We start from the raw sequence: 23195 nt of genomic DNA, 5'->3' as shown, positions 1-23195 counted from the left end.
GAGAGGGTCCTTCCTTGCCTCTTCCTAACTTCTGGTGGTAGCTGGCAGTCTGCGACTTTCCTTGGCTCGTAAACCCATCACCCCAGCCACGTGGCATTTTCCCCTGCACGTCTTTGCACCGTCCTCTCTCTGCATGTATCTGCCTTTGTGACTCAGTCTCCCCTTTTCAGAAGGACACCAGTCAGTCATATTAGATGAGGACCTGCCTTAATAACCTCATTCTAACTTAATTATCTCTGTAAAGACCCTGTTTCCAATGAAGCTCACATTTGGAGGTACTGGGGGTTGGGGCTTCAACGTATCTTTTATGGGGAACACAGTTCAGCTCATAACACCATCCTTGTGGCCGCCGCTCTGTTGCCCTTGACCTGGGTCCACCACTCGTGCCCACTTTGTGTGCATGGGCAGACATCCAGTGTCCTGCTCATCTTTCCATGCTGAATGTTCCCTCTCTTCTCGAGAGCCCTACACTCTGGCAGGGACTTGAGCGGCAGGGGTTTGGAAGGTCTCACATGGAGCGTTCCTCCCGGGGATGATGAGGCAGGCACAGACGGTTCTTATGTGTCATAGCCCTCATGCGCACGAGGAGGCTGGGACAGAGCTGCCATCCCCAACATGCTGGTCCTCTGTCCAGCCAAACCCTTGTCATCCATGACCTCCTCTCACAGTCCGGCTTCCCAGAGAACATTTGCAGGCATCTTCACTTTTACGGTTTCTTTGGGTTTATTCCTCAAGCTTTTTAGCAAGTCAGTTCTGTTTAGATTAGACCCATTGGTTTTGTGGCCTCCGCAGCGGTCTGGTTGCCCTGACTGCTCCTTTCCCTATCAGAAAGTTGTTCCTGTCTTTCTGGCTGGTTCAACAAGGAGAAGACCCCTCTGCCATCATCCCAGGAATTTTCACTTAATCATAGAAAGAAGGGCTTGAGTTTTATGTTGGCCAAGGATTCACAAGTACATTTTAGAAGATTCTATTTATCCTGCATCCCCTTTTATTTCTTTTTAAGTTTATTTATTTACTTTGGGGCGGGGTGGGGGAGACATGTGTGAGCAGGGGAGGGGCAGAGAGAAATGGAGGGAGAGAATCCCAAGCACGCTTCACACTGTCAGTGCAGAGTCCAACGTGGGGCTCGAACTCACAAACTATGAGATCATGACCTGAGCTGAAATCAAGACTCAGACGCTTAACTGTCAGAGCCACCCACGTGCCCCTCCCCCATCCCCTTTTAACATGTCCGTCTTGATTGAATAGACTAATTCAAGAAGCTGCCTTTTTGTGTCATTCCCTAGTGTCATGGAGCTCCAGTCGATTACCTCAAGGGATTTATAGTCTCTAGGAGGGAAGATTCTTACACAGTTAACCATAGGCCACAGGTCAAATGCTGACCAACCGGGAGGAACGATGAATTGTCAAGACAGGGAGAAGAGGTACGAATTCTGCTCTGTGGGCCCTGCAGAGACAAGTAACGATGTAACATCGAACCTCTACTCTGGTGAGGCTGCTCTCCACCTAACCAATGGCAGAGGCCCTCAGCGCAACCCCCCACCCCCACCCCACCAACCTGCAACTGTCAACGTTAAAAACCAGGCTGAAAGCTTTGTAGACCACAGCCCTCCACTTACCAATTATTTTTCTTCCACCAATAAAGGTTGCACTGACATAAAAGCAACCATAAGTGATATCATTGTGGTCCACTGGCTCTCTCACTGTGACATTTTATGTCCGGTGGCTTTAAGAAGGATTGTGTAAAGGCGGGTAATTGGACCACAGCCTCCACTACGGGACAAGGAGGTTTTTCATACACACAGAAACACCCCAAACATCACTATCCGTATTGAGCCATGCCCTTACATACGCCTAGTCCTTCTTGATTCGATTCTAATCACTACCACTGTCCCAGGAAATATGTTTCTAAGCCATCACACTGTGCCTCCTGGAAGAGTAGTACTTTCTTCCCTTTGGCCCGAAATTTAAAGGGTTCGTGATTGAGGACAAACGGGAACACGTATCCGTCTGTTTGCTCTGGAGTGGGGGTGCCTTAACCACAGTGCTGGTGAATTGTTGGGGGGGGGTTCTCCGCATCCAGCTGTCTTTGATTTTGCGATTCCGCATGCATGAATTTCATTATGCAATTGCTGGCTTCTGTCCCCCAGAACCTTGTTTATTGTGATCCTTCCCGGACTAAACACAAGTAAGTAATGAAGGCTTCGGGGCTTACCCGGCTCTGTTTCCATGTGACGTGTACTATTATCTTCTTAACTCTGCGTGGGTTAGACTCCTTTCACTGTTCCGTAAACACTTGGGCACCCTACAGTGTTTGTGCGCCCAAATAACTTTTGTAAATGAAAGTTTTCACACCAACCCAAGACCAGGTAGAAGTCTCACACATTTATTTGCAGCTCCCAAGCCCAGAAATCTTTTCACAAGGATGTTTATATTCTGAGTGTGTTTTCCTGTTTTCAGACTTCTGCTTTTTCTGACTTCTCTGGGAGCTTGACTTTAACAGATTTCAACCCTGCAGAAGCTCTGGCGGGTGTAAGACCCAGAAAGAGCTAAATATTAGGAAATGGCAGCATCTGCTTCCCCCTCTTCCTCGTGTCTGGGGAATTCAATGGCACACAGCCACTCACTTGTTACTGATGATTTTCTTCTGCTAGAACAGTGCCCCCAAAAAGAAGCATGTGTGGTTTCCCTACGAGTGTTCTTTCGTGGCTGTGTGGTCAGCATCACCTGCTCATAGTCCATGAAGATCAAGAAACCCATGAGTTAGGGGCACCTGGGTGGCTCAGTTGGTTGAGCGTCCGACTTCAGCTCAGGTCATGATCTCATGGTTCATGAGTTCGAGCCCCTCATCAGGCTCTGTGCTGATAGCTCAGAGCCTGGAGACTGCTTCCGATTCTGTGTCCCCCCCCCCCCCGCCTTTCCCCTGCTCATGCTCTGTCTCTGTCTCTCAAAAGTGAATAAACACTAAAAAAAAGAAAAAAGAAACCCATGAGTTAGGGCGACCAGATGCATATTTAACACACACACACACACACACACACACACACACACACACACACTTCTGTCCTTTAAACCATAATCTCCCTGTGCCTTGGTTCCATTTGGTAAGCCATTTCTCTCATCTGCCCCAGTGCTCACAGAATGGCTTACACGTCACAGTACTCAAGCAAACGTAGATAAATGTACAAACGCAAGTGAAGCAAGGTGGTGTCCCTGTCACGTAACTGGAGGCGATGCAGACCCTGGTTGGGGATGAGGAAGGCAGTCCTTGCACTGAAGCTTGCACAAGTAGGATGTAGACAGGAGCTAAGAGGACTGTGAATTCCAGGGGAGAGAAACCGGAGCGGGGTGCAGAGCCAGGAGGAGGTTTCTTGCCCCCTTCATCGTAGTGGCAGAGCAGAGTGTGAAGGCAGAGGCCGGCCAGCCAGGCCTGCAGAAACTTGGTCCTTGAGTGACCTCATGACACCCACCATCAACAGGAGGCCAGTTTTCAGGAAGAAGCTTTTACAAAAAATGTCAGCGCCCACAATGTGTTTGCCACAGTGTCCAAGTGTTACCAAACAACGCACGTTCCGGGAGGACTATCAGCAGCCCCAGCAGCCCTTTGGCAGATGGGACAGTCAGTTACTGACAGCGAGGCCACACTCCCTTGGCCCCCACAGCCTACCTACGAATTTCAGTGTTGGGTCCACTTTCTGAGCCATGTGGTTCATTCATGAACAGGCTGTTGCTGTGCTTTAATTGGCGCTTTATCCTTGGCCTTGAATCCTCTGCTCTTGGGAGCATGCCCATCCCCCAACTTCTTCTACCTACAACAAATTATTAACTCCACAAACCCTCTGCCAAGAGGAGCGCAAAGGGCAAGTAGAGGGCAGGTAGGAGACAGGGAGGTGTAAAGCTGGAAAGAGGCTGGGGAGACTGGCAGTGTGGGGCTGCCCAGGGAAGGAGCTCGGATGTCCTGCTGCATTCAGGCGGGGGGTGTGGGGAGCCTGAAAGGTTCTGAGCAGACCTTGACATCTTAGGATGATCGATCTGGTTAGAGGTGTGAATATGGATTGGACTGCGGTTCTCGGTGGTTTGATTCTTGTCAGTGCACAAACATTTATTTAGTGTCTGCTACATGCTAGGCATGCTGCTGACCTTCAGAGACCGTCAATCAAGGCTCTGCAGGGAGGTGCACGCAGACCAGGCTCTGGACAGGCCACACCTGCTGGGGCATAGGAGATGACCCTTGGTTTGAGTTAGCACAGTACAAAATCAGCGGGCAAGTTCATATAAAGGGAGTTGAGCCAGACCGAGCCCAAGATGGTATTCACATCCACCACGACTTGCCCAAGACCCCCACCTGGAGGGACTCAGACACAGGGCTCAGAGTCTCCTGAGGTCAAGTCCCTGCTCTTCATGCACTTACAAGCTGCAGCCCTGGACTCCCAGAACATGCAGGAGATGCCGGAGGGAGATTGCCATTGTGGGGAAAGAACACCTAAGCTCATCTGCCAAGGATGTCTAATGCATTTGTAGCATAAGTGGTTCGTGTCACAGTAATACCCTGATGCATTTCTCATTTTCATTTACTTTTGATGGTCTTATAGTTTTATGTATGAGACTTTCAATAGACACCTAAGATTTATTGTTAAAGATCAAACCCAAATCAGCCTCCTCGTCAGCTTACATTTGGCTGCCGTTTCCATTCAAGTCCAATCCGCTTGATATTGATTGACCAGAATGGCCACACAGGGTGAGTGGAGAGTCAGACTGCAATCTGGGCCCTCTTGGCTTTGTGTCCAGCTGTCTGGGCCTGGGACCTGTGTGTGTCTCCAAGAACCCAGGAAGAGGAGGCAGCCAGGCCCTTGGAGGGCCTTCTTTGACTTGACATTGCAAAACCTGACACAGTGACCTTCCTGCCAGCCTGCTCCTGGGTTGGCTGTCTTCCTTATCCCAAGGCTCCTGGTAGGAGAACACTGTCCTTCGAAGCACACGAGCCAGACAGAATCCTGGGTCCAGAAGTGACTTAGACATCATCAGGTCCAAACCGCTTATTTAACAGATGAAAGCCAATAATAGCCAGCTGAAGAGTGATACAGTTAGGAATTATGGAAAGATTAGGGAGAAGCGCATGTGGCTGGATTTGAAATGAAGGCATCAGGAGGGACTCCTGTGTAACACAGAGCTGTGTTGGATCAGTGGGCTGAGAAGCAGTGACACCCCAGTAGCAGTGGGTACACCTAACACCAGATCTTGGTTTCTAAATACCATTTTCTGCTAAAGGGAATTGGGGCTGATTCCAGGGCTGGGGCTTGGAAAGCACCAGAAGAGACTGGAGCACCTTATCTTGCCAGGAAGTAAGGAAGTGCCCAAAACATGTAGGGACATGTCAGAGGAACACAGGAGCCCCCTTGATGGGACTCCCACTGGCCAAACTGGGGATGATCTGAGCAGCAAAAGAAATAATGATAATAGTAATGGCAATACTTTGAGTAAAAAAAGAATCCATGAGTCCATAGTGATACTTAAAAGGAGAGGGAGACACCCTTCTGCACAGAAGAATGCCAAGTAACAAGTGTAGAAGGAATGATCATTTTAGAAAAATCACTGTTTTGCAACCATCAGTGTACTAACTGAGTCAGGCCAGGGTCAACAGTGGATGCTGAAATCAGTGGATGAAATGATGTAGGAACACAAGATACTCACTAGTCTCAGAGTATCACCCCACAGCTTGCTCATTAGTCACAAAGAGCAAAATGTACCTTTATAAAGGAGGGATCTGACGGACACAACCTTCAACAAGAGGTCAGGCCCGGCATCACCAACAGGGGAATAACCTGACATCAGTTGCCCTCGCATGAGGTCCAATTGGTAGGACTCATCATTGTCTGAGGTTTTTGCCAAAAATGCTTCACTTGAATCTCAACATTGGGAAACAATTGAGTAGATTCAGATTATGGGGTATTCTATGAGACAACTGGAATGACTTGAAAAATTGCAATGCCAATGTTGGAAAAGACATAAAAAGCCATGAGGATTCTTCTAGCTTAAAGAAGAGTAAAGGGACATGACCAATAAATTCAGTGTGTGATTCTTGGTGGGATCCTGGATCAGGACATAAAATAGTTATAAAAGACATGTCTGGGACGGCTGGGACTGTTTGAATGTGGACTGTGGATTTGATAATATCATATCGATTTCATTCCTTGAAAATGATAAATAATGGAGGTCACCTAGGAAAATATTCTTGTTCTTCAGAGATACCTGCTGAAGTATTTAGGGGTTAAGTGTCCTGATGGTGCTAATTTACTTGGAAATGATTCCGCAAAAAATGAAAAGTGTCTGTGGAGAGAAAGGAGAGAAAGCAAAATGTGGCAACAGAGTAACAGTGGTACCTAGGGGCAGGGCATTTTAGGGGTGCTCACTGTGTCCAAGTTCAGCTTTTCTGCAGTTCTGAACTTTTTCAAAATAAAAAATTGTGGGGGGAACAGTAATGACAATAGAAACAGCAATAGAATGACTTGTCTTTTTTTAAAAATCAGCTGAAGTTAAAACTCCATTCTTTTGTCCTGAAATCCAGTATGCCATCACCTGTCCCTCTTCATCCACGTGAATGGAGAGAGAGATAAGACAGAGACACAGTCCTTCATCCCCCGGTTCAAAGACCAGAGCTTTGAGAGGGCGTGATAGACCGACCCTTTCCAATCCTGACAGCTCAGCTAAGGAGATAAAGACGACACACTATCACCATCTAGTGGCCACATAAGTAGTCTGCTGCTGCCAATTTTGAAAGCAAACTTTACCCCAAGTTATTACTGGTCTTTCCCGCCATGGGCTTGGTGAATACATTTTCCCATCTGCCAAGCCCTGGTTTTTGTTCCTCTAATTTTCTCATACGCCTTTCCAGCTGCTTTGGAGAAACAAGCCCAGAAGCTGATTTCCTCCTCCCACCCCCCCCAAACCTGAGCCCCAAATTCTTTGATAATCCAGAAGAAAGAGAAAAGCCCTGTTCGTGCGTACTTAACCAGATCTCTTTTTACCAGATCTCTTTTTACCACCACACACCAGCAAGCTTCTGGCCTTTCTGACTCTGCCTTGTGGAAATAAACAAAAACTAACCCGATGAGGAAAGCAAAGGCGATTTATTCCGAGCTTGCTGTAGGAAGGGAGTCAACTACGTTCGCTTGTGTTTTGCCAGAAGAGTGAGAAAGCTTTATAGTGGGGAAAAGGGAAAGCCTTGGGTGTTTCCCAACTGGAGGCTCTCAATGGGAAGGCTGGAGGCAGCTAAATAGAAGCGGGGCGGGGGAGGGGTGTTCTACATGTTTGGTTGGGGGAGCATTTTGGCTTTCTCTGGTTGGTTTAAGTTGGACATAGGGCCAAAGACTAGTGAAGCTGTCCATTATGAGTCAAGCCCTGGCGTTTTGAGTTCAACTGTTCCAGAAGCTATTGTGTAGCTTTCTGGATTGATGTTAGCCATGGAGGCTTGGCTTCCTATGAGTCTGGCTTAGAACAGGCTGGCTTCCTGGGCTGGTTACTACAGATAAGGGGGTTAGTTTTCTGGGCAGGTTGCTGCCTGTGTGTCAAAGTTCCATTGTTTACATATGGCCTGGCCATTGTGTATTCAGTCTCTTGCTCTCTCTCTCTGTCTCTCTCTCTCTCTTTCTCTCTCAGCAAGCCCATCCACAAAGCACCCAACATGGGGCCTGCCATGTTGCCGGCAGCAGCATCTCTAATCACAGGGAAGAGGCCCCTGGAGGGAGGTCAGAAGACCTTCAGCCTTCTGCTCCAGTCTGGGGAGGTTCCTCTAAGTGTGGGTGGCCTCCCCCCTGTACACAGCAGGTGCCATTCCTGCTGATTCCCGCCCTGTGAGAGGTAACGCTTGCTCCCTCTAGAGGCCGGAGAGTGAGGTGGAGTCTTGCAGAGATTACCTGTGAGACACAGGTGCAGATGGGAACAGGTACGTCCCCAATGCCAGCTACAAGTCAGCCAAGATCCTGATGTCCAGGGACTCCAGCCGAGATGAACAGACAGACTCACACATGAATAAACCATTGCTTTATCCCAAGCCTACGTTGGCCGTGGGCTCACCATCCGTGGGTGCTTTTCTCCTTTCTCCAAATCCAGGCGCTGCGTGTGAAATGGTCCCATCTCAAGTTGCCCTGGGTGGATCTAGACTGGCTCATAGACATCTCCTGCCAGATCACAGAGCTGGACCTTTCTGCCAATTGCCTGTCTTCCCTCCCCTCCGTCATCCCCTGGGGACTCATCAACCTCCGGAAGCTGAACCTCTCCAACAACCACCTGGGGGAGCTGCCTGGTGTGCAGTCATCGGATGAAATCATCTGTTCCAGGTGGGCACTCGGCCCACGCAGGCCCCCCCAGAGTGGGGATGGGGACCTCCTCACCCAGCCACCACCACTGCCCTCCTCCTACACGTACTCCCTAAGTGTCCTTTGTGGTTTTGAAAACAAACTCTCAGGAATGGCAGAGAAGTTCTGCCTGCCCTTACACAAGCTCTGAGGAATTAAGGCCTCCCCGCTTTTTGGGGTGAACGCAGAGAAGTCTAGAGGGGCGGTTTGTCCAGCCCACATTTATACTCCCACTGGTGGCCACGCAGACCTGCCTGCCTGAGACATCCAGTCTTGGTCTCGCACACATGAATCAGAGGACGCTGAAATACTCCTGGCTGGTGCAAAGCTTTTATTCCACCTCCCAGGGAAAGTTAAGTGAGAAAGGCGTCATAGAAAGAATTAACAGCAGGTGGATAGTGTGGGCAACTCCTGGTCTCCTTTTGCGGGGGGGAGGGAGAGTGTGGGAACAGGTCTGCACCTTCCCCCTGCAGCACATGGAAGTACTGATGATACCTACCTGCAAAACCCCATCTTCCAAAGGACTTGAGCCTTAGAGCTAAGGCTCTAAGCAAAGTTAAGGGAGAATGTTGCAAAGAGCATAGGGTCAGACATAACCCATGAGGAAGAAGGCTGCACACAAACATTTAATTTTTTTAATGTTTATTTATTTTTGAGAGAGAGGGAGAGACAGAGCGTGAACAGGGGGGGGAGCAGAGAGATAGGGAGACAGAATCCGAAGCAGGCTCCAGGCTCTGAGCCATCAGCACAGAGCCCAATGCAGGGCTCGAACTCACAAGCCGTGAGATCATGACCTGAGCTGAAGTTGGACGCTTAACCGACTGAGCCACCCAGGCGCCCCAACTGCACACAAACATTTAAAGGTCAAGTGTCATCTGAGCGGGGGTCCCTTACCAGGTTCCAGATGCCTAAAAGCACCGCCCTGTGGCCTTCCAGGAACTTTCAGGACACCAGCTTCTTTTGCTATCATATAGTGAGAAAGGTTTGCAACCCTATGAGTCAGTGAGACCACGGCCCACCAAAGAGACAGTTGATTTTCTTTGTCTACAGTTAATGCAATGAATACAAATCCTACTCTGCATTTTCAACCCACACTCTTTAGCTTGGTGCGAGGGGAAAAGAGAAATACATGTGCAGAGACACGGAACCTTGATGCTTTACCTCTTTGTTCTGATGCCTTGCCTTCCTTCTTCCCCAACCACAGGCTCCTGGAAATTGACATTTCCAGCAATAAATTGCCCCATCTCCCACCAGGATTCTTGCACCTCTTAAAACTTCAAAAATTGACAGCTTCAAAAAACTACTTGGAAAAGTTGTTTGAAGAAGAAAGTGGTAGGTTGGATCATCAGTAACCTGACTTACTTTGTTGTGGTGTACTTCTTGATAGGACCTTTTTTGTTTGTTTGTTTTTTTACTGATGCATTTATTTATTTATTTTCCCCTAGCCACTAACTGGATCGGTTTGCGGAAGCTGCAGGAACTCGACATCTCTAACAATAAATTGACGGAACTCCCTGCCCTTTTCCTTCATTCTTTCAAGTCACTCAGTTATCTGAATGTCTCCAGAAATAACCTGAAGATGTTTCCAGATGCCTGGGCCTGCCCTTTGGTTAGTATTGTGCCAGAAGCTGGTCATTACCCAGGGCTCTCTCAGTGCGCTCACTTGCGCCCCCTGGGCGGCCACACTGGGTAGTAGCACTGCCGTCCCCCTCTTACTGTCGGAAGTGTCCCTCAAGAGCATCCAGCCCCTGAGTGCCTCAGGCAGGTGACTCACGTGAGAGCCAGCGCCTGGCTCCGGGCTTGAGGTTCACGCCATGATGCCCATAGAACTTTCCACAGTCACAGCTCACATGTCCGGTGTAGGAAGACTTCTGCCCCAGAATGGGGGCACAATTCCTTTCAGATAGCTGTGAAATCAGAATAAAGAAGCAGAAGTCATCTGCCTCCACAGCACTGCCAATTAAATGGTGGTTTTGCTTCTTGGGAAGTTTGCTTGTTAAAACAGATGGAATACCATAAAGAATATTTATGTTTTATCGCCATTGGTTTTGAACCAAGAAATTCTCTGTCACTAGCATTAACATTCTGGTGGAAACATATGTGTGTGGGAAACGGTTCCTCTCTGGAGCATGGTCCTGAATGATGCCATTATTTCCAAGGACAATGGGCCAGATGTTCTGGAATGAAGGGAAAGGACTATGAGCCACCTTTGTCTCCCTCAGGAAACCATTCCCGTCCCTTTCTTGGGGCAAAAGGACAGGAAAACGGGACAATAACAGTTTGTAGCGTCTTGACTCCGTTGCACTTATGACAGAAGCTTATTGTAGCATTCTGATTTTTTTTTTAATTTTTTTTTTCAACGTTTATTTTTGGGACAGAGAGAGACAGAGCATGAACGGGGGAGGGGCAGAGAGAGAGGGAGACACAGAATCGGAAACAGGCTCCAGGCTCTGAGCCATCAGCCCAGAGCCCGACGCGGGGCTCGAACTCACGGACCGCGAGATCGTGACCTGGCTGAAGTCGGATGCTTAACCGACTGCGCCACCCAGGCGCCCCGTATTCTGATTTTTAATATCAGGTTTGGAAACGGTCTTTCTCCTAGGCCCCCCGGCACTTGACAAGCTAACTAATGTCTCATTCTCTTTCTTGTCGAACTCTTAGAAATGTTGTAGAGCATCCAAAAATGCCCTGGAATCTCTACCAGACAAAATGGCTGTCTTTTGGAAAAACCACCTCAGGGATGTGGATTTCTCAGAAAACGCTCTCAAAGAAGTCCCCCTGGGGCTTTTCCAGCTCGATGTGAGTCGAACAGGCCCTCTATTTCTCATTTTCAGCCTTTGTGAGGAAATCGCTCCACATTGCAGTGCAATCCACATGCTTCTCCTGAGCTTCTGAGACCAAAAACAAAAAATGTTGAGCTGTCAAAAATGTGCATGTTTATGAGCAAAGATTGGGAGGAAGTGAGCCAAATGAAAACAGCTATGTGAAGGGGAAGGGGGAGCGTGGGGTTTTATCCACCAGGACTCTGCAGGGTTGAAACTTGTAAGCACAGCCCAGCAGCCCTCTGTCTGACCTGCTCTGGCTGTGTCCTTCCCGCCCCCGCCCCCACGGGGCCCACTGAGGCCTGTGTGCAGAGCGGAGGGAGCACTGTAGGTGGGGCCTTATTGCCCTCCCCACCCCCCACCCCTGTCTCCCTCCCCAGCTGGAATTCCTGAGGGTTAGAAGCTTCTTTGGATGTGAATTCAGGAAAGTGCCTTTTGCCACAGTCCCGAGTCCCCCCGCCCCACCCAACCCACCAACACGGGCTGCTTTCTTATCTTGGGGTATATGCAGACCTGTTCCCCCCACTCGAATGGGAGCCCCTAAAGGCCTAGAGCACAGATCATATTCATCCCTTGGCTCTGGGTCCCGCCCCAGATTGGGGCTGACGAGTGTTGCCGGAAGGCATCAGGGCAGCCCCGGGCAGAGGGCACAGGCCTCGGCCCCCAGTCCTGCCACACCGGCTACCTGGGCCCCCACAGGTTCTCCTGCAGGGACAAGTGAAGCTTCCCCCCATGTTCAGGGACCCCAAAAGGGCCAGGAGGGCACCTTGCATCTGTGTGTTCTCAGGGAGGATGGGCATCGAGTCTCAAGCCCCAAGGTGTGCATGTTTCAATGGGGACAGAAGTCACTGCTACCCCCAGGGGGGCCCCGGGCCATACGCTCAGTCCACCGCCCCAGCTCCGCCCTTGGGGAGAGCACCTGGATCAGCCCCCAGCTCTGGGTCCATTTCTTCCCACCAGCAGCTTGCTGACTCGGTTTTCTGGTTCCTAGTGGGGCCAGAAGCCACAAATCAGGAGGGAAAGAACTCTGTCTGGGACCTTACTGCTCCGCCCCAGAGGAATTCATGTTTGCTTGCGGTCTTCCCCTCCCAGTGTACTGGGAGGCCCTGTGCAACTTTCGGTGACAAGCTGGTTGTGATGGTGGGGGTGGCATGGACCCCCTTTGACAAGGGAAGAGACAAGTGCATGGAGTAAGGAGTTCAAAGCAGGCAGCCTGTTCACACTGCTGAGCCACCACCGTAGAGGACAGGATAGTCGGTGTCCCCAGTGGTGGCATCAAGAAAGGTCACAATATGGGGCGCCTGGGTGGCTCAGTCAGTTAAGTGTCTGACTTTGGCTCAGGTCATGGTCTGGCAGTTCATGAGTTCAAGCCCCACATCGGGATCTGTGCTGACAGCCCAGAGTCTGCAGCCTGCTTTGGATTCTGTGACTCCCTTGCTCTCTGCCCCTCCCCCGCTTGTACTTTCTCTCTCTCTCTTTCTCTCTCTCTCTCTCTCTCTCTCTCAATCTCTCAATCTCTCTCAAAAGTAAACGTTAAAAAAAACTTTAAAACATAAAAACCTAAAAAAAAAAGGTCACAATCTGCCCCCTGTACTCCCAAGTAAAACACGTTACAAGTCCAAGGGCAGAGTTGGTGCCCCTCTGTGACTGGTGGGTGGACAGAGGGCCAAGGGCCGGGTAGTCACCAGGGGGCACCGCAGGCACACGGGTGGTGCCAGGCACCTGGCCAGCAGAGGTCACCCAGCTGGGGCAGATGACTCTCTGTGTCCCTGCCACCCTGCCCCTGCCAGGGACATCACCTGAGGAGGTCACAGGAGGCAGGGGGCCCAGCACTGTGCAGCAGCCCCCTCCCCTGGGGTGTGATGCCTCGGCCGCCAGGACCCTCAGCATCGGCTGCTGTTCCCAGGACGGGCCCATGAGTAACTGTTACTTTTTTTTTTTTTTTTAATTTTTTTTTTTCAACGTTTATTTATTTTTTGGGACAGAGAGAGACAGAGCATGAACGGGGGAGGGGCAGAGAGAGAGGGAGACACAGAATCGGAAACAGGCTCCAGGCTCCGAGCCATCAGCCCAGAGCCTGACGCGGGGCTCGAACTCACGGACCGCGAGATCGTGACCTGGCTGAAGTCGGACGCTTAACCGACTGCGCCACCCAGGCGCCCCAAAGTAACTGTTACTCTTAAGAGGGCCCAGCGCTGAGAAGCACTTGGACTCCTTTCAGCCTGAAATGAACTGCCTCCCATTGATCTGTAGGGAAGGATAGTGTATAAACTGTCCCATGTGCTGTATCTGATACAATTTCATGAGTTCTTTTTTTTTGTTTGTTTGTTTGTTTGTTTTGTGGGGCTCCATCCCACAACCGTGAGATCATGATCTGTGCCAAAATCAAGAGTCGGACACTCAGGGCACCTGGGTGGCTCAGTCGGACACTCAGGGCACCTAAGCGTCTGACTCTTGATTTCAGCGCGGGTCATGATCTCATGGTTTGTGAGTTCGAGCCTGGCATCGAGCCCTGTGCGGGCAGCCCTGAGCCTGCTTCGGATTCTCTCTCTCTGTTTTCCTGTCTCTCTGCCCCTCCCTCACTCTCTCTCTCTCAAAATAAATAAATAAAGTTAAAAAATTAAAAAAGAGACGCTGAACTGACTGAGCCACCCAGGTGCCCCAATATAATTCCGAGTTCTAAGAGACTATGAAGCCCCACACTATTGGAATCTTTGCTAAAGTGAATCCGTTACAATCATTTGTGCATTTTGTCAGGCACATGACCTTTCTCTTCAGTTTCTGCTCCCTTTGGTGTTTGATGGTACGTTTGACTCTCTCTCTCTCTCTCTCTCTCTCTCTCTCTCTCTGTCTCTCTCCTTCCCAGGCCCTCATGTTCCTGAGGTTACAGGGCAACCAGCTCATGGTGCTGCCACCTCAAGATAAGTGGACCTGTAGACAACTTAAAACCCTGGATCTCTCCAGAAACCAATTTGGCAAGTAAGCATGGGGTCTCCTTACCCTGGCGAGCTCGAAAATGTGCGTGTAACCACAGCCAAGCCGACCCTTGGCTTGGTGCCTTCCTTGGTGTGTTAGGGCCGCCATAACAAAGTACCTCAGGCTGGGGGGCTCAAACAACAGACTTTTATTTCCTCGTGGCTCTGGAGGCTGGGAGTCTGAGATTAGGGTGCCAGCAAGGTTGCTTTCTCCTGTGGCCTCTCCCCTTGGCCTGAATATTATAACTACCTTTTCCCTGTGTCTCGCATGGTCTCCCTGTGTCCTCATCTCCACTTTCTTAGAAGGACACCAGTCAGACTGGATCAGAGTCCATTTGTATGACCTCATTGTAACTCATGCACCTCTTTAAAGACCCCGCCTCCAAATACAGTCACATTCTGAGGTCCTGGGGGTTAGGACTTCAAAACATAAGTTGGAAGAAAGGGTCACAACTCACCCAAAACAGTGTCCTGCCATCTCTAAGTTTTAAAGGCTCCAGGAGACTCTTCTCATGTCAACCTAACCTGTCATTCTGTTCCAAAATTTTGGCCAATCACTAGCCAAAATGAGCATCCAATGAATAAAAATCACTCCCAAAGCCTTCTAATAAAACAGGAAAATCTGAGGATGAGCACAGCTGGTCCTTGAGGCCCTGGAGACCAGACTCCCAATTTCATTTGCTGAAGTCCACTTCTTAGCAGAATTTACCCCACAAAGAGATGCGGTACACATTCTCCTGTGAGAATGTGTAATATGGAAGAGCCACTGGAAAAGGCCTTCCTGCCAGGCACAGAAACGCTCACATCTGCCTCAAATGGAGAAGCTCAAGAAAGGAAATCATCATTGATCATGCCAGTGTTTGATCACCTCCTTTAGAGGTTTTTTTCCCCCAAAGACTTGTGAACATCACTAGTGCATTTAGCGGTCAGGGGCTATGGGTGCTTACAAAGCAGCTGCAGGGGAGCCCAAACATCCTGCTGATCGACTTTTCTCCCTTATCTCTGCATGGCTTGGCGTTGTATAATCACAGCAAAATAGTAATGTCTTTGCCATGCTTTCCTCAAAATCTGACCTTTTTTTTGTTTTTGGCCCCGGCAGAAATGAAGACGGACTTAAAACAAAGCGTATTTCCTTTTTCACCACCAGAGGGCGCCAGCGTTCTGGGACGGAGACAGGTGTGTAAGGCGGTGCGGGCAGGAGACAGCTGGGCGGGTGTTCCCTGCTCCACCACCGGGGGTCGCCCTTGCATGGGGCTTTTCTCTCCCCGTTTGGCCTGCAAGTATCCTGAAGTCCCCTCTCCTGCTTGCGGTCCCATGAGACTGGTAGCTGCTGTGTGGGTGGGTCGGCCATGAGCAAGCATCGCCCTAGATATGGTGCACGTGTTAGAGCCTTTCTTGAAAGCCCACAGCATGAGGTATGGATTGGGGTTCCCCATTTTGCAGGTGAGGAAACTGAGGCTTCCACCGTCTTGCATTCAGCTCAAGCTTCCATAACAAAGCATCACAGACTGGGCGGCTTAGACAATGGAAATTTATGTTCTTACGGTTCTGGAGGCTGGCAGTCTGAGATCAGGGTGCCAGCATAGTCGGCTCCTTGTGAGAGCCTTCTTGCTGTGTTCTCGCAAGGACCGACCGACAGACTGAGCCCGCCGGTGTCTCTTCTTGTGAGGGTACTAATCCCATCGTGGGACCCTACCTTCATGACCTCATCTAAACCTAATTACCTCCCAAAGGCTCCAACTCCAAGTATCATCACTCTGGGTGTTAGGGCTTCAACATATGAAGGGAGGAAGACAGTTCAGTCTGTAGCACCTGGCTGATATGGCCAGGTCACACGGCTGCTCGGTGACAACCAGCTTTCAGCCCAGCACTGTGGGACTCCAGCCCTGAGGTTGGGAAGGGCAGCACTGTGAAGTCCTTACTGCCACACCGTAGCATCCACGGGAAGTCCACGTGGGCACACAGTCACCCCACCCCCACCCCCGCATGCTATCCTGGCCAGCCTGAGACTCTGTGGGGGGCTTACGGTCTTCCCCCAAACTCATCAGAAACAGAACTTTTCTTAGAGTATTTTTACTGGTCTTAAAACCAGGCCAGTTCAGCAGACAATATTCCAGGAAAACAAATTTTTCTGGTTTCATTTTGTCTTCTGTGAGGTATGGGGGAAGGTGTGAACCTGTCCCTGGAGCTATTCAGCTGGCCCTTTTCTTTTTAACCTGAAAACTAAGACTTCTAAACCCAGCAGGGGTCACAGAAATATCCCTCAGGATGCTGTCCCGTAGAACCGGAACCAATATTTAGGTCATTTGAAATGTAACATAATGTTCTCCTTTGGCTCGATTTATGTTGGCAAGTGCTCTTTCAGTACAGATGGTGTAAGATGGGGACGAGAAATGCCAGAGGCCAAGACATATTGCAGGCATGACCCAAATGGTCTGTTTACCTGTTACGCCTTTTGATGAATTGATATGTTCAGTATATATATGGATATATGCGTATATAGCAGTCACGTATGAGTGTGTGTATTTACATATGATTGAAAAAGTAACATGTCAGCAGTGGAACAGACCTAAGTAAATATAGGAATTCAGTATATGACAAAGGTGGAATTTCAATTTGGTAGGGAAAAAATGTTTTATTGTTTTAGTAAATACTGTGGTGTAACTGCCTGTCCAGTTGGAAGGGGAAAAATCACAAGGCTGGAGTCCCTTCCTTATATCAACTACGAAAACTTCCATGTGGATTTCAGATTTACAGATAAAAGAAAAAGAAAACAAGAAGCATTTAAGAGAATATATGTATAATCTGGGAGTGGAGAAGACCTTTAAAAACTAGGCGGGAAACCCAGAAGTCTTTAGAAAAGGACCAAAATCTTGGGCTTTGTAGAAATATGAAAGCTTTGTTCGGTAAAAGGCATCATAAACCAAGTCAAAATGCAAACAGACAAGAAATGTTTGCAACACAAATTGTTGCAACATAAACTGGCTTAAGTCCTAATATACAAAGACTGCTTACAAATTGTTTTTTCTTGTAAAGACAAACCAATAGGACAAAAAAAAAAAAAAAAAAAACAGGGGAGGGCAATGGATATAAACAGTTTGTAGAAAAGGAAGTCCAAATGGCCCCTGTAACAAATGATGAGGACTCGAACCAACTACTAGGGACACACAATTAGGAATTTCATAACCGGTCCTTTTTTAAAAATTTTTTTAACATTTTATTCATTTTTGAAAGACAGAGTGCAAGCAGGGGGAGGGGCCGAGAGAGAGAGAGAGACACAGAATCTGAAGCAGGCTCCAGGCTCCAAGCCATCAGCACAGAGCCTGATGCGGGGCTTGAACTCACAAACCATGAGATCATGACCTGAGCGGAAGTCAGACGCTCAACCGACTGAGCCACTCAGGCGCCCCTCATAACCAGTCCTTCTTAAAATGAAGGGCCTTGGGACTTTGGAAATTGAGTCCAGACATAAGGATTTCACTTGGAAGGAAAGAGAAACACACCCTTTCTTCTCGTCGATGCCCAAACGGGATGATAACACACAGGAAGTGTAGCGGAGGTGGATCTCAGTCATGTTTCCATTGCTGCGGGTTGAGCCTCGTACTTCATGAGTGGATTAGAAAGGTGTCTCCGGTTTAGAAATGTAGGCCTCGAAGAAGGAGGTGGGCCCAACGCTGAGCGGGACCAGACACTCCCTCATGAGGCTACCAGAGCGCAAGGCCAAAGGCACGCATGAGCAGCGTAACTGGAGCGTCCACTGTTCTGGAAAATGACCTTGCCGGTGGCCCCTGAGGAGCCTGTCTGGGGAGCGAGGTGAGGGGGGCCACACGGCTTGGCAGTTTCCCTGGCAGAGGTGGGCCGGGGCATCAGCACACGACAAAGTCCGCTTGAGTTCCTAACTTTCGCCTCGTGAGTTGAGGCCCACACCTGGGATTGCAAATTCTCACTCGGGGGGGCGATTCTCTCAGGGCTGTTGATCCTTGGGTGAGGAATTATCTATAAAAGATAACTTATTTGCAGAAGGAGAGTAGAATTCCGAGGAGATTTACGTACATTCAAGTAGTCATGTTTCTGTGGCAGCCTTGTCCAAAAATAATTTGGACAGCCGTTTTTACGGTAAAATTCAGACCAGCAGAGTCATAAATTACTTATGAATAAATAATTACAGTTCATAAATACCTCGAGCTGTGCTCGCACAGCCCCGTTTCCATAGTTTCTGCACCGGGCCGAGAACTCTATGACAGGTGCTGTCTCTGTTTGCAGTGGTAATTGCTTGTTCCCTCCGTCTGTTACTTAGAGAGGCTTCATAAACACCGAGGTCAAACTGGAAAATCGGGACGCACAGAGGCCAGGTGTTGAGAACGTTCTCTGGGTAGAAAGGGAGCCTTTCTTATCGTGCGTGTGTTGCGGCAGGTTGAAGTTGATCATTCTTTTTCACTGGGGGGACAAAAAGAAAGTCCTTTTGAGCATCTTCCTATGTCCAAATCCATTTTCTTTAGAAAGCGTGTTACACCTTTATTTCTAAAGGAGCCCCTTCACTGAGTCCCCTCCCTGTGGCTGCTAGCTGGGTCAGTTTTCCGGGCGCTGCTTTCAGTATTCTGTTATCGTCTCTCCCGGAACATTCTCTGATGCCAGGTTACCGCCATTAGCATTGATACCTCGGCTACATGTGTGGAGGAGAGCCAGAGGACAGGGAGGAAGTTGTGATCAAGGACAGTGGAAAGTCGCTCGGCCCAACAAAAGAATCCCAGCTTCTCTATCTTGCTTGGCTGGCAGAGGGCCGGAGAAGAGGGCTTTGGGCCAGTCTTTTATCTTGAGTTCTCAGAGCTGGAGCTGAAAGGGACCCTTGGGGGCCTGCAGTCCTGCCCCCCTCTGTGCCTGATCAGGGAGGATAAGGCACTTCAGAGATTCTGCTAGAAACCTAAGCCTCTCATCCCCATCAGAGTGCAAGCACAAGCTCCCTGCCACGGTCTTTCTCCGCCCCCACCCTCCGGTGCCCCTGGAAAGAGCACATGTGACATGATTTTAATGGGAATCTCCTAATTAGCCTAATTAATGAAATCACTGAAGTACTAGAGGGCTGGCTACTTTTTCAGAGAATGCCATCTTAGGAAGCCTAAAAACTGAGCCCATCGTATTATTTTCTAGTTGCCTGGCTCTTTCTTAACTGGAGAGGTAATTCATGTCCACAGTAAACAGAATTTTTGAACAGTGCTGAAGGTATGGAATGAATATCCAGCCTCCTAATCATCCCCTTCCCCAGAGACAACCACGGAATTTGCTGTGTCTCTGGTAACGGATATGTTTGTGTCTAACATACTTGTAGAACACGTACGTGCATACGTGCCTGTGTGTATCCACATGCCTATAGCAGCACATAAAATGCACGCATATGGGTGGTGTGTGTGCATACGCCTATAATATCATATAGCACACTTATATACTTGTGTGCCTGTGTAGTGTGCACATAAACAGCATCAGATAGCATATCCATGTGCATATACTGCACATACATGTAACACATTCATGTAAATGCATGAGTGTGTTTGCTCACATGCCTGCACACGTTTTGGTGGGTCACAAGTTAAGCCTTCTAGATGCCTGATGCCACCTCCTTGCTTTTCAGTTCACCAATAGCTCGTGAGTATCACTTCATACCCGCATGTGTAGACCTGCCCCATGCTTTGTAATAGTTGAATACTATCCTATTATTCATTAGCTACCCCCCTTTGGGGCAGACATGTAAGCCATCTTTTGTCTTTGCTGTTACAAACAGTGTGCCATCGAGTGTCCTGTCTTTGCATCTTTGCCACATGGGCAAGGGCATCTGTAGGACCATTCCCTCAAATTAGAATCCCTGGGTCAGTCAGATGGGCACCTCATTCAGATTGCCTTGCCCAAAATACCCTCCAGAGGATGCACCATTTTGTATGGCCACCTGGCCTCCAGGCTGTGACGGTCCAGAATTATCTGCAAATATCCAGTCTGCTTTGCCATTTCTTTGCAGCCGGTGTGCTGGAATTTCCGGCCTTCCTAAGTGAGTCTTTGGAAGTCCTTTGTCTGAACGACAATCATCTGGATGCAGTCCCTCCCTCGGTTTGCTTACTGAAGAGCTTATCAGAACTCTACTTGGGAAAGTGAGTACCCAGCCAGAGCAGCCGCACTGGCCCTTTTGGCCCGGGGAGGCAGAGTGTCCTGTAACCCATCTGAGGACACAGACATGGGGAAAGAGAAGCCATCTATGTACCAGGAAGCAGCAGGCGGACTTTGAGAACCGGGCTTAGTCAAAGAGTCGGGGTGGGGGGTGAGGGTGGGGGGAAGGCTGGGCAATGACGCCATGATGCATCGTTTGCTACTTGACTCAGTCGTAATGAAAGGAAGTGCTCCTTCATCCTTCCATTTACTGGATACCTACTGCCAGGCGCTGCTGGGGGGTTCAGACAGTGTGCAAAACAACGAAAATATGAAAAAAAAAGTTCAGGTTATGTTGCCTTTTTGAGAAGAGATACTAGTAATCTTTATGGATCATCGTAATACATAGAAGAGAGGCGGACGTTGGGGGTGGAAATCCAGTTCTAAGTCACAGAGCTTTGCAGAAGACAGGGCTCCCATTTGTACTGCTGGCTTCCCAGGGAGAAAGGCTTTGGAATTACTATATAAATGGGAGGCGAGAAAGCAGGGGCCCATGATGTCAGGCTTGGGGTGCGGGCCCCAGAGGCTGACAGGCTGCTGTGTGTATGTGCACATGTGTGTGTTCTCCCACGGTGTGTGTGTGTGTGTGTGTGTGTGTGTGTGTGTGTGTGTGCCCTCAGCAATCCTGGCCTCCGAGAGCTCCCTCCTGAGCTGGGGCAGCTGGGCAACCTTTGGCAGTTGGACATTGAAGACCTGAACATCAGCAACGTGCCCACGGAGATCAGAAAGGAAGGTAGGGCTTCCTCAGCACCGCCCCCTGGGAAAGATGACTCAAGTCCACTTGTTAAGGACCTTGGGGTGGAAGCTGCTGGGTGTCCCGTGGAGCCCAACTGCGGGCACCCATGGTTGGGAAGGTGCTGTAAAATTACCCAGAAAGTGATAGTTGCTGGGCACCGTGGTATTGCGATTGACCACATGATAAAAGTATCTTTGGTTCTGTGGGCAGGAAGGATTTTGTCTGGACGCCCTTGACTTTTGGACTCCACTTTTGGGAGGATTAGTATCACACCTTTTCCCCATCAAACCCAATACTGCTCTCAACTTGCCCCATTAGAACATGTGCAAAGTGTTCCTTCAAGACAGGATGTTGTTTCCCAAGGGCCGTGAGCATGTTCTCGTCTATACGTCCACCGTGTCTACTTTCCCTGCTCTGTGATTTTGCATAGGCCCCAAAGCGATGTTGTCTTACCTGCGCGCTCAGCTGCGGAAAGCAGAGAAGTGCAAGCTGATGAAAATGATCATCGTGGGTCCTCCGCGCCAGGGCAAGTCCACCCTCCTGGAGATCTTACAGACGGGGAGGGCCCCCCAGGTGGTGCACAGCGAGGCCACCATCAGGACCACCAAGTGGGAGCTCCAGAGGCCAGCTGGCTCGAGAGCCAAGGTCAAGGATGTTCGGTGTGCAGAGTCCCCCATGGGTGGGAGGGAGTTTTCCCTGGCACCTTCTGTCTCCTCTCCAGAGAGCCTGGGATTTTCACAGCCTGGTGTCTGGGGCCCAGGATATTTACAGGGGCCACTGTGTGCTGTTTCAAAGTTCCTGCCAAGGGCCAGTGAATAATTTCTTAATATGACTTCATAGTTCTGTTACAGTTAAGTTGAGGCTTCGGGCCAGTGGTTTGGCCGTTCGTTAGATTTCTTTGATGAGCTTTTGAAGGCAGCAGTGGCCAGGCTCTGCCATTCCTGGCTTTAAGGATTACAATTCAAATGGTCTGGGGTAGCTGCCCCCCAGAGCAGAGAGCAAACTGCTACCATAGAGAGTGAGACCCAGCAGCACCTGCCCCTCGCGGGGAGGCTGAGAACCCACCCCCTGGAATGAATGCACTGTCCTGCCTAACACCTGCTTCCACCCCAAGTTCCGAAAAGTCTAGTTTTCAAGCCCCTATGTGGTGAACCTGTTAATCATCTTGTTTTGTGTTCAGCGTGAGACAAAGAAAAATGAAACTTGCCTCGCACTGGAATCAGAGAAGAGAGCCTGTAGAGGAATGCAGGGGTAGAATATCCCAGAATATAGAACGCTGGGAGCAACAGCTCAGGGGAGAACACACCCCTGGAATGCCTCCCTTACCTGTCGCAGTATTTGTAGGCACACAGAACCACACAGGGACCCAGGTGCAGGGAGGCTGTTCGGGGAAAACCGAGGGGCGTTGGGGCCAGAGGGTGCAGGATTTACCCGCCCCCTCCCCCAGCCCCAGCCCCAGCCCCCAGCACAGTGCCAACTAGAGACAACAATGTTTTGTTGCAGGATCTTTTATACAAAATCACTTTCCAAGTCGGAAATTCCGGTTCGGGTCGTTAGGCATTTAGGCTGTACATTTTAGCAGACTCAGAAACCGGTCCTCTAAAGGGCAGAGCCCCGCCTTTTAATGCCATAACAGTCAAATAATACCAGCCCCACCACAACCCCCCAAAAGGCCCCAGGAGTGAATCTAACTACCCCGTGTCCAAAGGTTCTCTAAAGCCCCCAGGATCTCTGGATTCTCTCCTGGTTTTTTAAGCAAAACTACTCAATATCACTTTCTCCCGGCTATTCTTTAGCAAATGATTGTCTGACGTCTGGGGGGTGAATTGCAGTTTCCATTTTTCCTGTCCTTTGGCCCCTACTTCCTTTCTGCCGTTATTATCATTTCCCCTCCTTTAGTGGAAGGACAACCACCTGATGTTTCAGACGCCGAGCCCCGTAACGCCCTGTGTGTCTGGGCCTTCTGCCAGTTTAGAACAGCTGCCCGTTTTCATTTCTTTGCAAAAGCAGGTCAGCACGCCTTGTCTTGGAGGCCAAAATGCAGCATCTTGGAAATGATTCTTTGCTACAGAAAACTGCAATCTTAGCTGGTGGGGCCAGAATCTTAGCTCATAGA

General features: G+C 49.5%; 1 protein-coding gene across 6 annotated transcripts in view; it reads left to right on the top strand.

The window, feature by feature from the left end:
• The window catches only part of LRRK1 (leucine rich repeat kinase 1), a 133096-nt gene that overhangs the window by 71540 nt on the left and 38361 nt on the right, over positions 1 to 23195 (top strand). For all 6 annotated transcript variants that reach the window (XM_086711396.1, XM_086711395.1, XM_086711397.1 and 3 more), the window contains 9 exons: positions 8110 to 8336; positions 9559 to 9686; positions 9800 to 9963; positions 11016 to 11153; positions 14043 to 14155; positions 15251 to 15327; positions 20159 to 20288; positions 20964 to 21076; positions 21510 to 21724. In XM_086711396.1, the coding sequence (XP_086567522.1) occupies positions 8110 to 8336; positions 9559 to 9686; positions 9800 to 9963; positions 11016 to 11153; positions 14043 to 14155; positions 15251 to 15327; positions 20159 to 20288; positions 20964 to 21076; positions 21510 to 21724 (1305 nt within the window). The remainder of the gene's footprint in view (positions 1 to 8109; positions 8337 to 9558; positions 9687 to 9799; positions 9964 to 11015; positions 11154 to 14042; positions 14156 to 15250; positions 15328 to 20158; positions 20289 to 20963; positions 21077 to 21509; positions 21725 to 23195) is intronic.

Source organism: Puma concolor, chromosome B3 (assembly GCF_028749965.1).
Source record: "Puma concolor isolate L17-30 chromosome B3, mPumCon1.1.hap2, whole genome shotgun sequence".
NCBI classification, from domain to species: domain Eukaryota; kingdom Metazoa; phylum Chordata; class Mammalia; order Carnivora; family Felidae; genus Puma; species Puma concolor.
This window is presented reverse-complemented; position numbering and strand designations above follow the sequence as displayed.